The 12246-nt window shown below is 48.2% G+C and overlaps 1 protein-coding gene across 1 annotated transcript in view; it reads left to right on the top strand.

Moving 5' to 3' along the window:
• The window catches only part of ANO10 (anoctamin 10), a 229690-nt gene extending 225716 nt beyond the window's left edge, over window positions 1-3974 (top strand). Inside the window, exon 13 of the mRNA XM_036761366.1 lies at window positions 3158-3974. Within this exon, the coding sequence (XP_036617261.1) occupies window positions 3158-3211 (54 nt within the window). The 3' untranslated portion in view covers window positions 3212-3974. The remainder of the gene's footprint in view (window positions 1-3157) is intronic.
• The last annotated feature ends 8272 nt before the right edge of the window (window positions 3975-12246 follow it).

The following is a 12246-nucleotide window of genomic DNA, read 5'->3' as shown; positions in this document are numbered from 1 at the left end:
CAGAGGTTGTTTCTTCTTTGCCTTTGTATGCCCAGCACAGGCAGATGCACCCTCACAGCCTGGCACACAGTAGATGCTCAATAAATGCTGCTGATTGATTGAAATGCTGAAGGAATATGCTGTGTGCGAGGTACGGAGCTGAGCCCTGCCCTCAAGCAGTTCGATTTATACCAGATCTGGAGATGTGTTTAACGTGATCGCACACGTACAAGCTACATCAGATTGCTTGCTGTCTTGGGGAGGGGAGGAGGGAGAAAAATCTGGAACTCCAAATCTTATGAAAAATGAATATTGAAAACTATCTTTACATATAATTAGAAAAAATAAAATACTATTTTCAGTTTACAGCAAATCTATTTCAGGAGGAACAGTCATGACCAGGGGGCTCAAGAGGGGCCTCAGGTAGGGGGGGATACTTGAGATGAGTTTTAAGGACCCTAGGGATTCTGATTTGTATATTTAGATTGTTATCCCTTGGTCAGGGAACTTTTATTAAGTACTTACTGTGTGCCCAGCACTAGGCTGAGTGATGGAGCTGGAGAAGATGCCAGCTTTTCAAAGCTTACCAACCACCACAGCCTGGTGAGAGGGGCAGGACAAAGTGCATGGATCCCTTTCAGAGACTAGAAACCTGAGGCAGGGCCAGCTCTTCTGTTTCTTGGCACTAAAGCTTGGCCTCACTGTACTTTTTGTGGCAATGGTCTATGGCAGGGGCAGGGAACCTGGAGCCTCAAGGCCACTTGTAGTTCTCTAGATCCTCAAGTGTGGCCTTTTGGGGATTTGTTCTGTGAAGTCTGGATTCAGTCAAAGGGCCAAACTTAAGGACCTGAAGGTTCCCCACCTCTGGCTATGGCAAATGACCAGACACTCCCACACCTGGTGAGTCATCAGGAATGCTGCTGGTCTTTATCTCCATGCTTAGGTGGAGAGCAGGTTACTTGCAGATTGTGGGGAGCCCTGCTTTGGAGGGTGCTTTCTTGCAAAGCTGTTTTATGAAAGGACTGGCAAGTTTTATGGAGTTGTCACTTAGGGCCCCGTAGCTCAGGAAATCACATCCCTTCTCATCCTTTTTTGGTTTGTTTTTGAAGGATAACTAGCCTAAGAAGAGATTGTAAGCATTAAGTGATAGTTAACACTCATTATCTAGGACACGCAAAGTTCATAATTAACCTGGGCTGGAATATCACAGTTTCCTTATAAAGAAAAAATTTCACATCAGCAGTTATCAGAGCAAGCTGGCTTGGGAGCCGATGGAAAGCATTTGTAATGGAAAAGTTAGATGCAAAAAATAACTTCTCCAGAGATGATCGTGTTCTCTGACAGACCTGCTGCCACAGGTTGGGGAAATATCAAACCATCTCAGTGGCAGGCTGGAAATACCAGCAGCTTCTGCTAATAGAAGTAGGGTTATCACAGCACTGAGGGAATCTGGAGGTGCTGAAGGCCAGGTTGCCCGGCTCCTCAGCACAGCTGGACTCCTGCCTCCTGTGGTGTGAAGCCTGCTGACATCCCCCAAACGCTCAGCCTTGGGCTACTGGGGAGGCCAGGAGCAGGAGGGAGGTTCTTCTGCCCAGAAGTCTCCCTCTTGGTCCGGAAATGTCACCCATCTACTCCATCCTTTGTCAAGATGAGCTTGTCAACATGGGGGCTCCTGGAGATCCGACTGACATGGACACAGGCCCTCAGAACCATCCCAGGCTCTTAAGTGACTGTAAGCTCAGCTGAGAGCCAAGGTGGTAGACTAAAGTTTCTGCCTGGGGGCTCCATGGGGGTTCTGAGGGAGAGGAAAGCAAAGGAAAATTCTGAAAAATCAGAGAACAGTAGTGTCTGCCTGTGATTTATTACCTCTGATTGAGAGACTGTCTTGGTGATGTATCTAGTCGGGAGCCTGATGGCACTGAGGCTCCTCTGAGCAGAGCCCCCACTTCAGACAGGAGGGAGAAGGTCCCCTGGGAAGAATGGCTAGTAGGTGGTATATGCCAGGAGAGGAGAGTCTAAGCCCAGGAACCTAATGAGAAAAGAAGCCCTGTGACCATACAAGAGTATTTACCTTGTTCCTTATGATTACAAAAGTATTCTCTGCATTGTCACATCTGACCCTCCTGGATTTTCCACAGTTGTTACTCATCTATCCAACAAACTTGGCAGATTTCAGAATGTTTTCCCCCATCTGCATCAGTGTCTTCTCCTCTGTGCTTGTACCCATCCCTCTGGCCATCTAGTGATGCCTATGGGCCACTTCTCACAGTGATATTTTTAAATACACAAAATAAAATACATAGAATTAAAAAGGAAACCAGTTATATTGAAATATATTTATCAAAATACTTTTTGTAAACCCAGGTAAAGAACTCCTAATTTATAAGGCTTTTTGTGGCCAATAAAGTCTCTCCTGACTCCCACCCCCAAATCTCACCCTTCAGGAGTTACGTGTTTGTCAGTTAAGAACTGATGGGGCGAGATGGAATCAGGCCATTGCAGATGAGTGGGATCCAGAAAGGGGAGGGCGTGGGGGAGTTAAGCCTGCCTAGCACAGAAGAGTGGAAAAGAGGATTGAATCTGGAGCCGGGGAGCTCACAGCTTGCCTGTGTCACTTCCTCTGTGACTTTGAACAAGTCATTCCACCGGGAGATCACTTTCTCATCTATAAAATGAGGGGTTTGGCTTGGCTTATTGACCTTGTGGGTCCTTGATATTCCGTGGATACTGCTGTCATTTGGCTCAGGCCAGTCTATCTGAGAGGAGGTTCAAGGCCAGGGGAACACAGGCAGATCTCAGACCAGGCTCTAGTAGACTGAGAGAAGCCATGCTTGGTGGAGGAAGCAAAGGCCATCCCTAGAGCTTTTCACACAGACAGACAGACACACACACACACACCCATAAAAGAGCTTCCTCATTGCTCCATTCACCCAAGGGGGTGAATGGAGAGCCATGAAGGCTATAATTTGGGGGCTCTTCCTTTTACAAAAATTTGAAAGCACATTAACGAATGCACCTAAAAATAGAGGGGTTGTCTCCTGCGTTGTTTAGCCCTGTTGGAACAAAAGCTTTGCCGCGCCTCCTCGGGTGGGGGCGCGGGGGTCTCTCCATACCGGGAAGCTGAGCCAGACTGAGTGCAAGTTACTCAGGGCTTCATTTTTCTCTGTTTTCTCTGCAGCACATTAAACTTGTCGCTGAGTCGCTGAAGGAGGAAGAGAAGAATGCCGCTTAGGAGAGTTTGCCCACGGACTCCCCTGGGTGCATCCATTCCTTAGAGTTGGCCGGTTAGCTGATCCATGCAGTATTGGCTCCGAGCAGTGGAACTCCCCAGGCCTCACCTCGGCTCTGCGTCCGAGGCTCTGCCCTTGCCAGCCCACCCTAGATTGGGCTGGGGTTTAACCAGCAGATTGGGCTTCAGCCAGCCTTCCTCTTCCCACCTCCCAGGCTGCCCCCGGGCCCTCCCCGGCAGCCACCCCCAGCCTCAGAATTCACTGAGGTCTTCCTGCACCCAACCCCTTCTGCCCTGCTTTGGAGGAGGGGTCACTGTGCATCAGGGCCTGGCCTGTGGGCCGGGCCCCACACTGGCTTCTACTGTTTGGCCTGACTTCTTTCCCTGGTAGTTTGTGATCATTCGTTTATCTTACTCCAGGTCTATCGATTTCACCTTTAGCCTGTCAGAGTCAACCACCAGCTCTGCCCACTGTCCATCGCGATGACTTGTGCTCTTTTGGCCCAGAGGAGCTCCTGGGAGCCTGTCTGGGCACCCCGGAGTCACTGCAGTGCAGCAGGCTGGTCGATGAGAACAGCACGTCGCTTGGTTCTTGAGTGCACCTGCCCCGCTGCTCATCCAGCCCGCTGGCCCCGGGGTCAGCGGTGAATTCTGGCTGTGCCTCTTCAACACCGTACTGGTTCTCTACTGCAGTGTGTTCATGGATTCTTTTACTTGTTAAAATGATAGTAACAGAGCTATTAAAGACAAAGATGCATGACTGGCTAAAACTTGTCGTGTGTGAGCTGAGGTGTCTCCGATGCGTTCTGTTCCCGGGCAGGTCTTTGGCCTCCCCTACGGTTCTGTGGCCTCTGGTGTTGATGTAGGACCCTCCCACCCCCTCACGTGTCATCCCAGAGACCCTCGGGAAGAAGGGAAAAGAGGGACCCCCCACCCCGAGCTAAGTCCCCCAAATGAAGTGACTTAGAGCTGATCTCTTCTCCTTTCTGAGTCAGTGAAGGGATGGGGCCAGGCCAGACTAGAGCCCATGTTGTATCTAATATGTGCAGCTAGACCCGGGGCGTGCTCATGGGGCCCACCCACTCCGAGACACCTGCCGGTGATTTGCCAGCTAAGAGGGCTGAGTGAGCTCTGGACCTGAGAACCAGCCAGGGTTCAGTCTGGGAAAAGAGTAAAGAAATGGAAACACCGCCGAAGTGGAGAGCTGAGCCGCAGCCGGCCGCTGCCAGCTAGCCAAGACTCCCAGCAGCTCATGGAGGCGCCCACTGCCTGGGGAGACTTCTCAGGCTCCCACTTCTGCTCCTTCTGAGCAGGAGCCGGCTGGGCCAGCGCGAGGAGGGAGTGAAGGAAAGAAACTTCAACCACACCCAATCCAACAGGGGTTGCCCAGGTGTAGACAGGCTCCTTCCCTCCCTAATGCACCGGCAGGAAGATCAGCTCAGAACAGGCGCGTGCAAAATGGCACCTGCGCTTTGGGCTAACGGCAGTGGCTCCCCCAGCAGTTCCTCTGGATCTGACTGTGGTCATCCCATCTCCGCCGAGGCTTCCTTCTGCTGAAGCCTATGGCAGCAGGGTCTCTGGGGAGCCCACTGTGGGTTGTGACACCTGGGGGCCAGCTTGAAGGGAGCTGTTAAAAGAGACTAGGGAAAACCTCATGTAGGAATTCGGGCTTTCACATCCACTACTGGAGGGACAGTTTAGAAAGGAACTTAGCACTCTTCGGAGCCAGGGCCTTCACTTTACGATAAGGACTGAAGCCCAAGGAGTGATTTGTGCACAGGCAGAGTGAGCATCAGAGATGAGATTTGAACCCAGTCCTCCGAGTCTTCTCGGTCTCGAAGCCTCCTTACCATGGGACCACCTGGGAGGGAGACGATCACATCCACATTTGAACCCAGGCCCTTTCCAGAAGTCACCCTACCAGGAATGTTCTAGGTAAACAGTGTGTGAGAAATGCTGGGTGATTGGAGGGTGGGCGGAGCACTAACCATATCATGACCATGTGAGAATGATGATGCCTCAGTGCTTCTGAAGTGCCTTCGTATTTAACAGCCCCAGAGGTGGTTATTGACCTTTCACCGAGAAGACTGAGCTCCAAGAAGGGCCTTGGGTCACAAAGCCACACCCTCTTCACCACCCACCGCCCGGCCCAGAAGCTTCCCTGCAGCTTCCAGCCTGGGCAGGGTGAGGGGGCTTGCTGGGGACCAGACACACATTCACACACTCACACTCACATTCACACACACAAACTGTTGGGTCCCAAGTGCTCTGGGCCGACCCAGATTACTCAATTGGGTAACAAGCAATTAAAGTGTGAGAAGATTGGGAGGGTAGGCAGAGGCCAAGCTGGGAAGGGCTTCCCAAGACAAACAGGTTAGGGAGGATCGACTATAACTTCCTCCCAGGAACATTGCTTTGGTTCCTGATGGCGTAGTCCATCCAGCTGTCCAGCACACTCTTACAGCCTGTTGGAGGGAGAATTGGAGGGTGAGCGTTTACCAAGCCTAAGCTCAGGGCTGGTTTTTTGCAGCTAAGATGAGGCCAGAAGTCAGTCCCTTCTCTAGAAGGCCAAAGCATTTCCCAGATGGTTGGCCATTGGCCCCGGGCTCTCTGTCAGGCTGCCTTGCCAATGACCTCTCACCTTAATGTCTGTTTGGTGACAACTAAAAATAGGCTGTGGGTCAGAAGTCACTCTCTGGACACTGGAGGATCCTGGAGTCAGGAAGGGCAGCTAGGCTCTAAATGTTTTATTCTAGGGCTGAGCTTCCCATTCCCCAATTCCCTGTGGTCACAGGTGACCCCAGTCCTGCCCTGGCTCCCATGACTACCAACTCAACTCTTCATCAAACACATGCACTCTCCCCCAGGACCCAGCTCACTACTGCTTAGGAGAAGGGGGCAGCTACCTGAGTTGTTGTGGTTTCTTCACTGTACCTGCTGACACCTGGTGTTCCCTCCTCTTCCCAAGTCTACCAAAGTTGGTGTTTTGGCACAGTGAGAAGAGATCATGTAGCCCCTTGCATTAGGCCAGCCTCCATCTAGGTTCTTCTGGAACAAGAGCAAGCCCACCTGTCCCTGCTTCCGCCTTTGCTCTGCTTGAGACAAGGGCAAGAACCTATGGGCTGCAAACCCTTAGCAAGTAGGGGAGAAAGAGACTCAGAATTTGGGGCATTTACCAGGGAAAGCAGGTGGGAGTGGGCAAGCTTCGAGGCAGGAGGGAGCCTGGGGGGAGCAGATATCCACACACTGGTGAGAAGGGTGAAGGACACAAAGCCCAGCCCTACTTCTCAGCTCTTTGGAGTGACATCTATGGTGAAGTCCTTGGCACAATGAAAAGTTCGGAGTCGGAAACAGATCAGGTCTGATGGCTAGAAATAGGATACATCCATCACCACCTGCCTTGCCATCATGGCCTTTCCCGATGCTCTACTGAGGACTCCTGCTACAGGAACTGTCTGAGCCCTTTTCAGTCTGGATTCCCTGGCTCAACACTCACTAAGTGTTAAATGCTTTTCATGCTTCATGGGGGGAGGGGTGCAGCTTGTACCATGAGAGATAGCAAAAGCTCTTCCCCCTTTGGAGGGACAGACCTGGTTCTCCCCACAGGATGCTCTGTCCCCTCAGAGAGGGAATAACAATGGCGTAACCTATGAGGTGCCTCGCCACTCCTTACAATGCAGCTGATGCATCACTCTCGATTACTGACAATGAATTGAAGAAAACTCATTTTGCTCTTGGTCCTGAAGCCTTAGTCTGTCTCTGACCAAGTTCCTAAAATCACAATGCTTTCTTGTCTTCTGCCAAGGAAACCCTCCACTCCCCCGAAATAATTCACAAGCAGAAGTGCTAGACACTGGGTGACAAAGACACCCTCAAGGTGCTCACATTTCATTGGGTTGAAGGAGTCCTACCCACTCCCACCCCCTACTCTACATTCTTACTGCCCCAGAAGAAATGTGACTTTGCTGAGAAGTCTTAAGCCAGAAAGAATTCATCACCAAATCAGCTCAATGGCTTAAAGCCAACTCAAGTTCAGATTATCCCACGAAAAGGAAGACAGCCTTGCTGCCGCCATAGTCCTGCCTGTGGGGCCCTCAACACGTCACTCGCCCTCTTGGGACTCAGTTTCCTCCTCTACAAAATGAGGCATGACTGCTCAGGTCCCTTCTAACTCATCCAATTCATATTTATGCCATCTATGCTACAAAGCAAATGCCATTCTAATGTTCCAGTCATTCTAAAGAATGAAGAAGTGGCCTCATTAGTGAGGTGGACACCCAGAGTCAAGGCTGGGAGGGCAGCAATGAACCCATACAAAGGAATCTCCTACATCATGGGCTGGCCAATCAAACCTATGGACGAAAGTGTTGTGCGCCATGCACGTGTGGCCAGCCATCACTGAAATCCGTGAATGCTCATTTGTTGTGGCCTAGCTCAGCAATTCTGAGGAGCAATCATGCTTCCAAATATCAATGACAGTAGGCCATAGCTGGAGAGGAGAGGGCCCTACAAGATGGGCATCAACCAATTCATAAATATTTATTAAATGCCTATTACGTGCCAGGCACTGGGCCAAAGGCTAGATCAAGCACTCTTGGAATACTCGTGGCTGAAGGTATGGCCACACCAGTGGGAGCCCTTGTAGTGAGGTCCTATAAGGACACAGAGTAAAGCTGAGAGGGACCTTCAAGGTTATCTAGCTTAATCCCTTTATTTTATAAATGGAGAAGCTGGGGACCAGAGAGACTACGTAATTTAACTCCTGTACAGCTGGTGTTTATCTAGCACTCCAAGGTTTTCCACACACCTTTCAAAATGGCGGAGACAAGACTCGAATGCAGGCCCTCTGAATCCAAAGCTGTTGCATCGCACTGTTTGCACTAAGCAGGCAATGACTCACCAAAGACCCATATTGCTTGTTCAAAAGATTCAAAGCCCTGGTCTTCCCTAGAAACAATCAATCAACAAGAATTTAATTGAACCCTGATTCCAGGCATTGCAGTATTAAAATGGAAGGTCTCTTACACAGTATTGGGGTGAGAGAACCAAGAAATGATTAAGGACATATTTTATATAGGGAAGTCACAGCTTAATGCTATGCAGTATCAGTGATGAATTTGGATTTTAAGTCCTACAGCAGAACTTATGGGTGGTATACACACACACACACACACACACACACACACACACAGACACGGATCTTTAAATCTATGGCCACAATGGTCTCATTTCTAACTGTCCACTAGGCATCACTACTTGGATGCCAACTACCAACTCAAGCTCAACTTGGCCAGCTGAGAGTCATCCAAACAGCAGCATGTCTCCATCCTATGGCTGGAACCACCATTGCTCCACTCACATAGGCTACAAATCCTGGAGTTATCTCCCTCTTCTTTCTCCTCCCGTCTTGAGGAGACCCACAAGGAATAGTTAGATAGATAGGAGGAGAACCAAGAAAGACTGGTGTCATGCAAACCCAGAGAGGAGGGGAAGGTGGTCATCAGTGTCAAATGCTGAAGACATCAAGTTTGACTATTGAGAAAAACCTATTGGATTTGGCAATTAAGAGTTCACTGATAAATTCTGGCAGTTTTAGTTGAATGATTAGGTCAGAAGCCAGACCACAGAGGATTGAGAAGGGAGCAAAAAGTGTCTTAAATAACTTTTGAACCCAATAGCTCGAGCACGATGACAGATGCACATAGGGGGCAATAAACTCAGAAAACCAGCTCAGCATTGTGGAATAGGCAATGAAGTGTGAGTCAGAGCGTGGTATTTGTACAGCACTTTGAGGCTGGTGAAGCATTTACTCTATGAGGTAAGTAACATAGGCATTCACATCTGTATTTTACAAATGAGGGAGCCAAGGCTCTGAGGATAAGTGACTTATCCAGGATCACACAGCTGAGGCAGCTGTTCAAACTTGGATCTTCTATGAGTCCAACACTCTCTAGGTTTGATTCCTGGCTCCAGCACTTATGGAAACTTGGATTCTCCTTTTTCTTACCTATAAAATGGAGATAACAGCACCTGCCCAGGCCACTTCACTGGGACTATTATGAGGATCCAATGGGAAAGCTGATAGGAAAATGCCATGTAGCAAGGTCCTCCACACACTCTCACTCTCTGTCTCTCTCTGTCTCTCTCTCTTCCTCTCTCTCTCTCTCTCTGTCTCTCTCTCTCTTCTCTCCCCCCCTTCTCTCTCTCTCTCTCTCTCTCTCCCTCTCTCTCTCTCTCTCTCTCCTTCTCTCTCTCCCTCTCTCTCTCTCTCCCTCCCTCCCTCCCTCCCTCTCTCTCTCTCTCTCTCTCCTCTCACTGCTCAGGGTGTTATGATGAACATCCTGGAGCCTCTGGTCCACCCACTCCAGCCATTCAGCCCTCACCTGTCCTTCACGGCCCACACCCATCATCCTCTCTGGTCTTTTGACTTGTACCCACCGTAGGTAAGCAGCTTAACAAATACTTGCTTAGGTGCTTAAAATGTCAACATTTCTTATCGGGATCAGGGAGCTCTCCTTTTACAGGGGCCTTAGGAGCTAAAATCTAGTCCAATCTTACTTCTGCTACCTCCTAACCTCTCACCAGCTCAAAGATTCTGCAAATGCTCACTTCTGCCAATTAAGAGCCCTTCAATGCATGCAATTATTCACCCAACCTCTTTCTCATCCATTTGTCTAATTTGTTCTGTAAAACTTGTATTCAGTCAAAGGGCTGCACTTGCGGCCTCATGGCTGAAGGTTCCCCACCCCTGGTCTAATCTCATTTGCAGCGAGGACATTTGACTCATTCCTAATTGATTCTCTGTCTCGCTGACCACCAGGGCTGTTCCAAATCCTCTTCTCTCCTCAAGACTCCACCACCACCAGAAGGATGAAGCCCTATTCTTGTCTGGCAATCTCAACGCTACCCAAAAAATGGAAGCCTTTCCTGATGACCTCCTTCTTCTCCCATTCTCTTCCTCTCAAAGCCCCTTGACATCGTACCACCTCCCTTCATCCTCCTTCCTTCTAGTCTCATTACAAAGTGCCCCTTCTCACCATTTCCAGTCCCTCTTCCGGTGCCCTGTCACAAGACATGTAAAGTGCCTGGCCCAAAGTGGATGCTTAATGAACATTTGTTCCCTTCTCCCCTCCTGGATCTCCTCCCCTGTCATCTTGAGAGGCAGTTTGCCCCCTCTATCATTTCTTCTATCTACTGGTGCCTTCCTTGTACACCCAAGTCTCCCCCATTCTTAAAAATCTCTCCCCTGCCATCCCTGCCACATACCAGCCTATGCCTCTCCCTTTCTCGGCATTCTCCCTAAAAAAGCATTTCTCCCTGAGAATTCTCTCTTCTCAGCACCTCTACCTTTCTTTTCACTCTCTTCTAAACCCTCCATTGGTCTGGATCAACTACACCTGCTGAAAGTCAGCAATGAACTTTAAAAAAAAATTATTTTGTTAAAATTTTCCCAATTACATGTACAAAAAATTTTAACAATCATTTTTTAAAATTTTGAGTTCTAAAATCTCTCTCTCCCTCCCAGCCTTCCCCGCACCTTGAGGAGACAAGGAATAAGATATCAATTGTACAGGTGAACTCTTGCAAAACATACTTCCGTATTAGCCATGTTGTAAAAGAAAACTGACAAAAAAAAACACAAGAAAAATAAAGCTAAAAAAGGGGTCCTTTGGAATTCTCTTGGCCTACTGTATTGATTAGAGTAGAAAAGTCTTTCACAGCTAATCATTGTTACATTACATACATAACTTAAAAAGAAAAAACAGATTCTGGTTCTATTTGTAATTAAATATCTAATCAGCGTCAAGGTTGCTTTCTTCTTCCTCCCTGAGTGGTTCCCATCATCTGCCCTGGCCCTCTCCTCTTTTGATGGCTGCTTTAACTACTCTTTTCTCAGCTGCTTCAGCAGATGGGGAGGGAGCCACACCCGTCCACCAGTTTTAATGCCAAGGACTTTGAAGCCAAACATGGTGGCCTCCACAGCTTTGGCCCCCATGGCTTCTTACAAGGCACACTTTGCAGCCCCCAGCAACTGGACCTTCTTCCGTGCTGGGGAAATATCCCAGTTTAACATATGCTGGAACTCAGACATTCAAATGAGCCTGGTGATGCTGCTGCACATCCTTCTCTACATGATGCCATCAGGTTCTTTCTAGAGGTCTCAGATGAGGTCAGCATCAGGGAACATGTCCAAAAACCAGTAGCTTAGCCACAAGTAGAGAATTAACCCAAAGGAATAAAAATGATTACTTATTTTTAACATTCCTTTTAAAAAAACTTTTGAGTTCTAAATTCTCTCTCCTTTGTCCCCTCCCCCATCCATTAAGAAGTCAAGCAATATATCAGTTATACTTGAGAAATCATGCAAAATATATTTCCATTTTAGCCATATCAGAAAAAAAGCAAGAACAATAAAGTGAAAAAAAGTATCATGAGTCCTTTGGAATTGTCTTGGTTCATTGTATTTACTAGAGTAACTAAGCCTTTCATGGTTGATCATCATCGCAACATCGCTCTTACTGCGAACAATGATCTCCTGATTCTGCTCATTTCACTGTGTATCAATTCATATAGGTCTCTCCAGATTTTTCTGAAAGCATGCTGCTAGTCATTTCTTATAGCACAATAGCATTCCGTCACAAGCAGATACTACAACTTGTTCAGCCATTCCCCAGTTGATGGGCATCCCCTCAATTTCCAATTTTTTGCCACCACAAAGAGCTGCTATAAATAATTTTGTACATAGAAGGCCTTTTCCCATTTTTATGATCTCTGGAATACAGATCTAGTAGTGGTATTGCTGGATCAAAGGACATGCACAGTTTCATTGCCCTTTAGGCATAGTTTCAAATTGCTCTCCGGAGTGGTTGGACCAGTTCACATCTTCACCAACAGTGTATTCATGTCCCAATTTTTCTATATCCCCTCCGGCATTTGTCATTCTCTTTTTCTGTCATGTTAGCCAATCTGACAGGTATGAGGTGGTATCTCAGAGTTGTTTTAATTTCCCTTTCTCTAATTAATAGTAACTTAGAACA

Source organism: Trichosurus vulpecula, chromosome 5, assembly GCF_011100635.1.
Source record: "Trichosurus vulpecula isolate mTriVul1 chromosome 5, mTriVul1.pri, whole genome shotgun sequence".
Taxonomy (NCBI): Eukaryota; Metazoa; Chordata; class Mammalia; order Diprotodontia; family Phalangeridae; genus Trichosurus; species Trichosurus vulpecula.
Note: the sequence above shows the minus strand (reverse complement) of the source record. Positions and strands in the feature narration are given on the sequence as shown.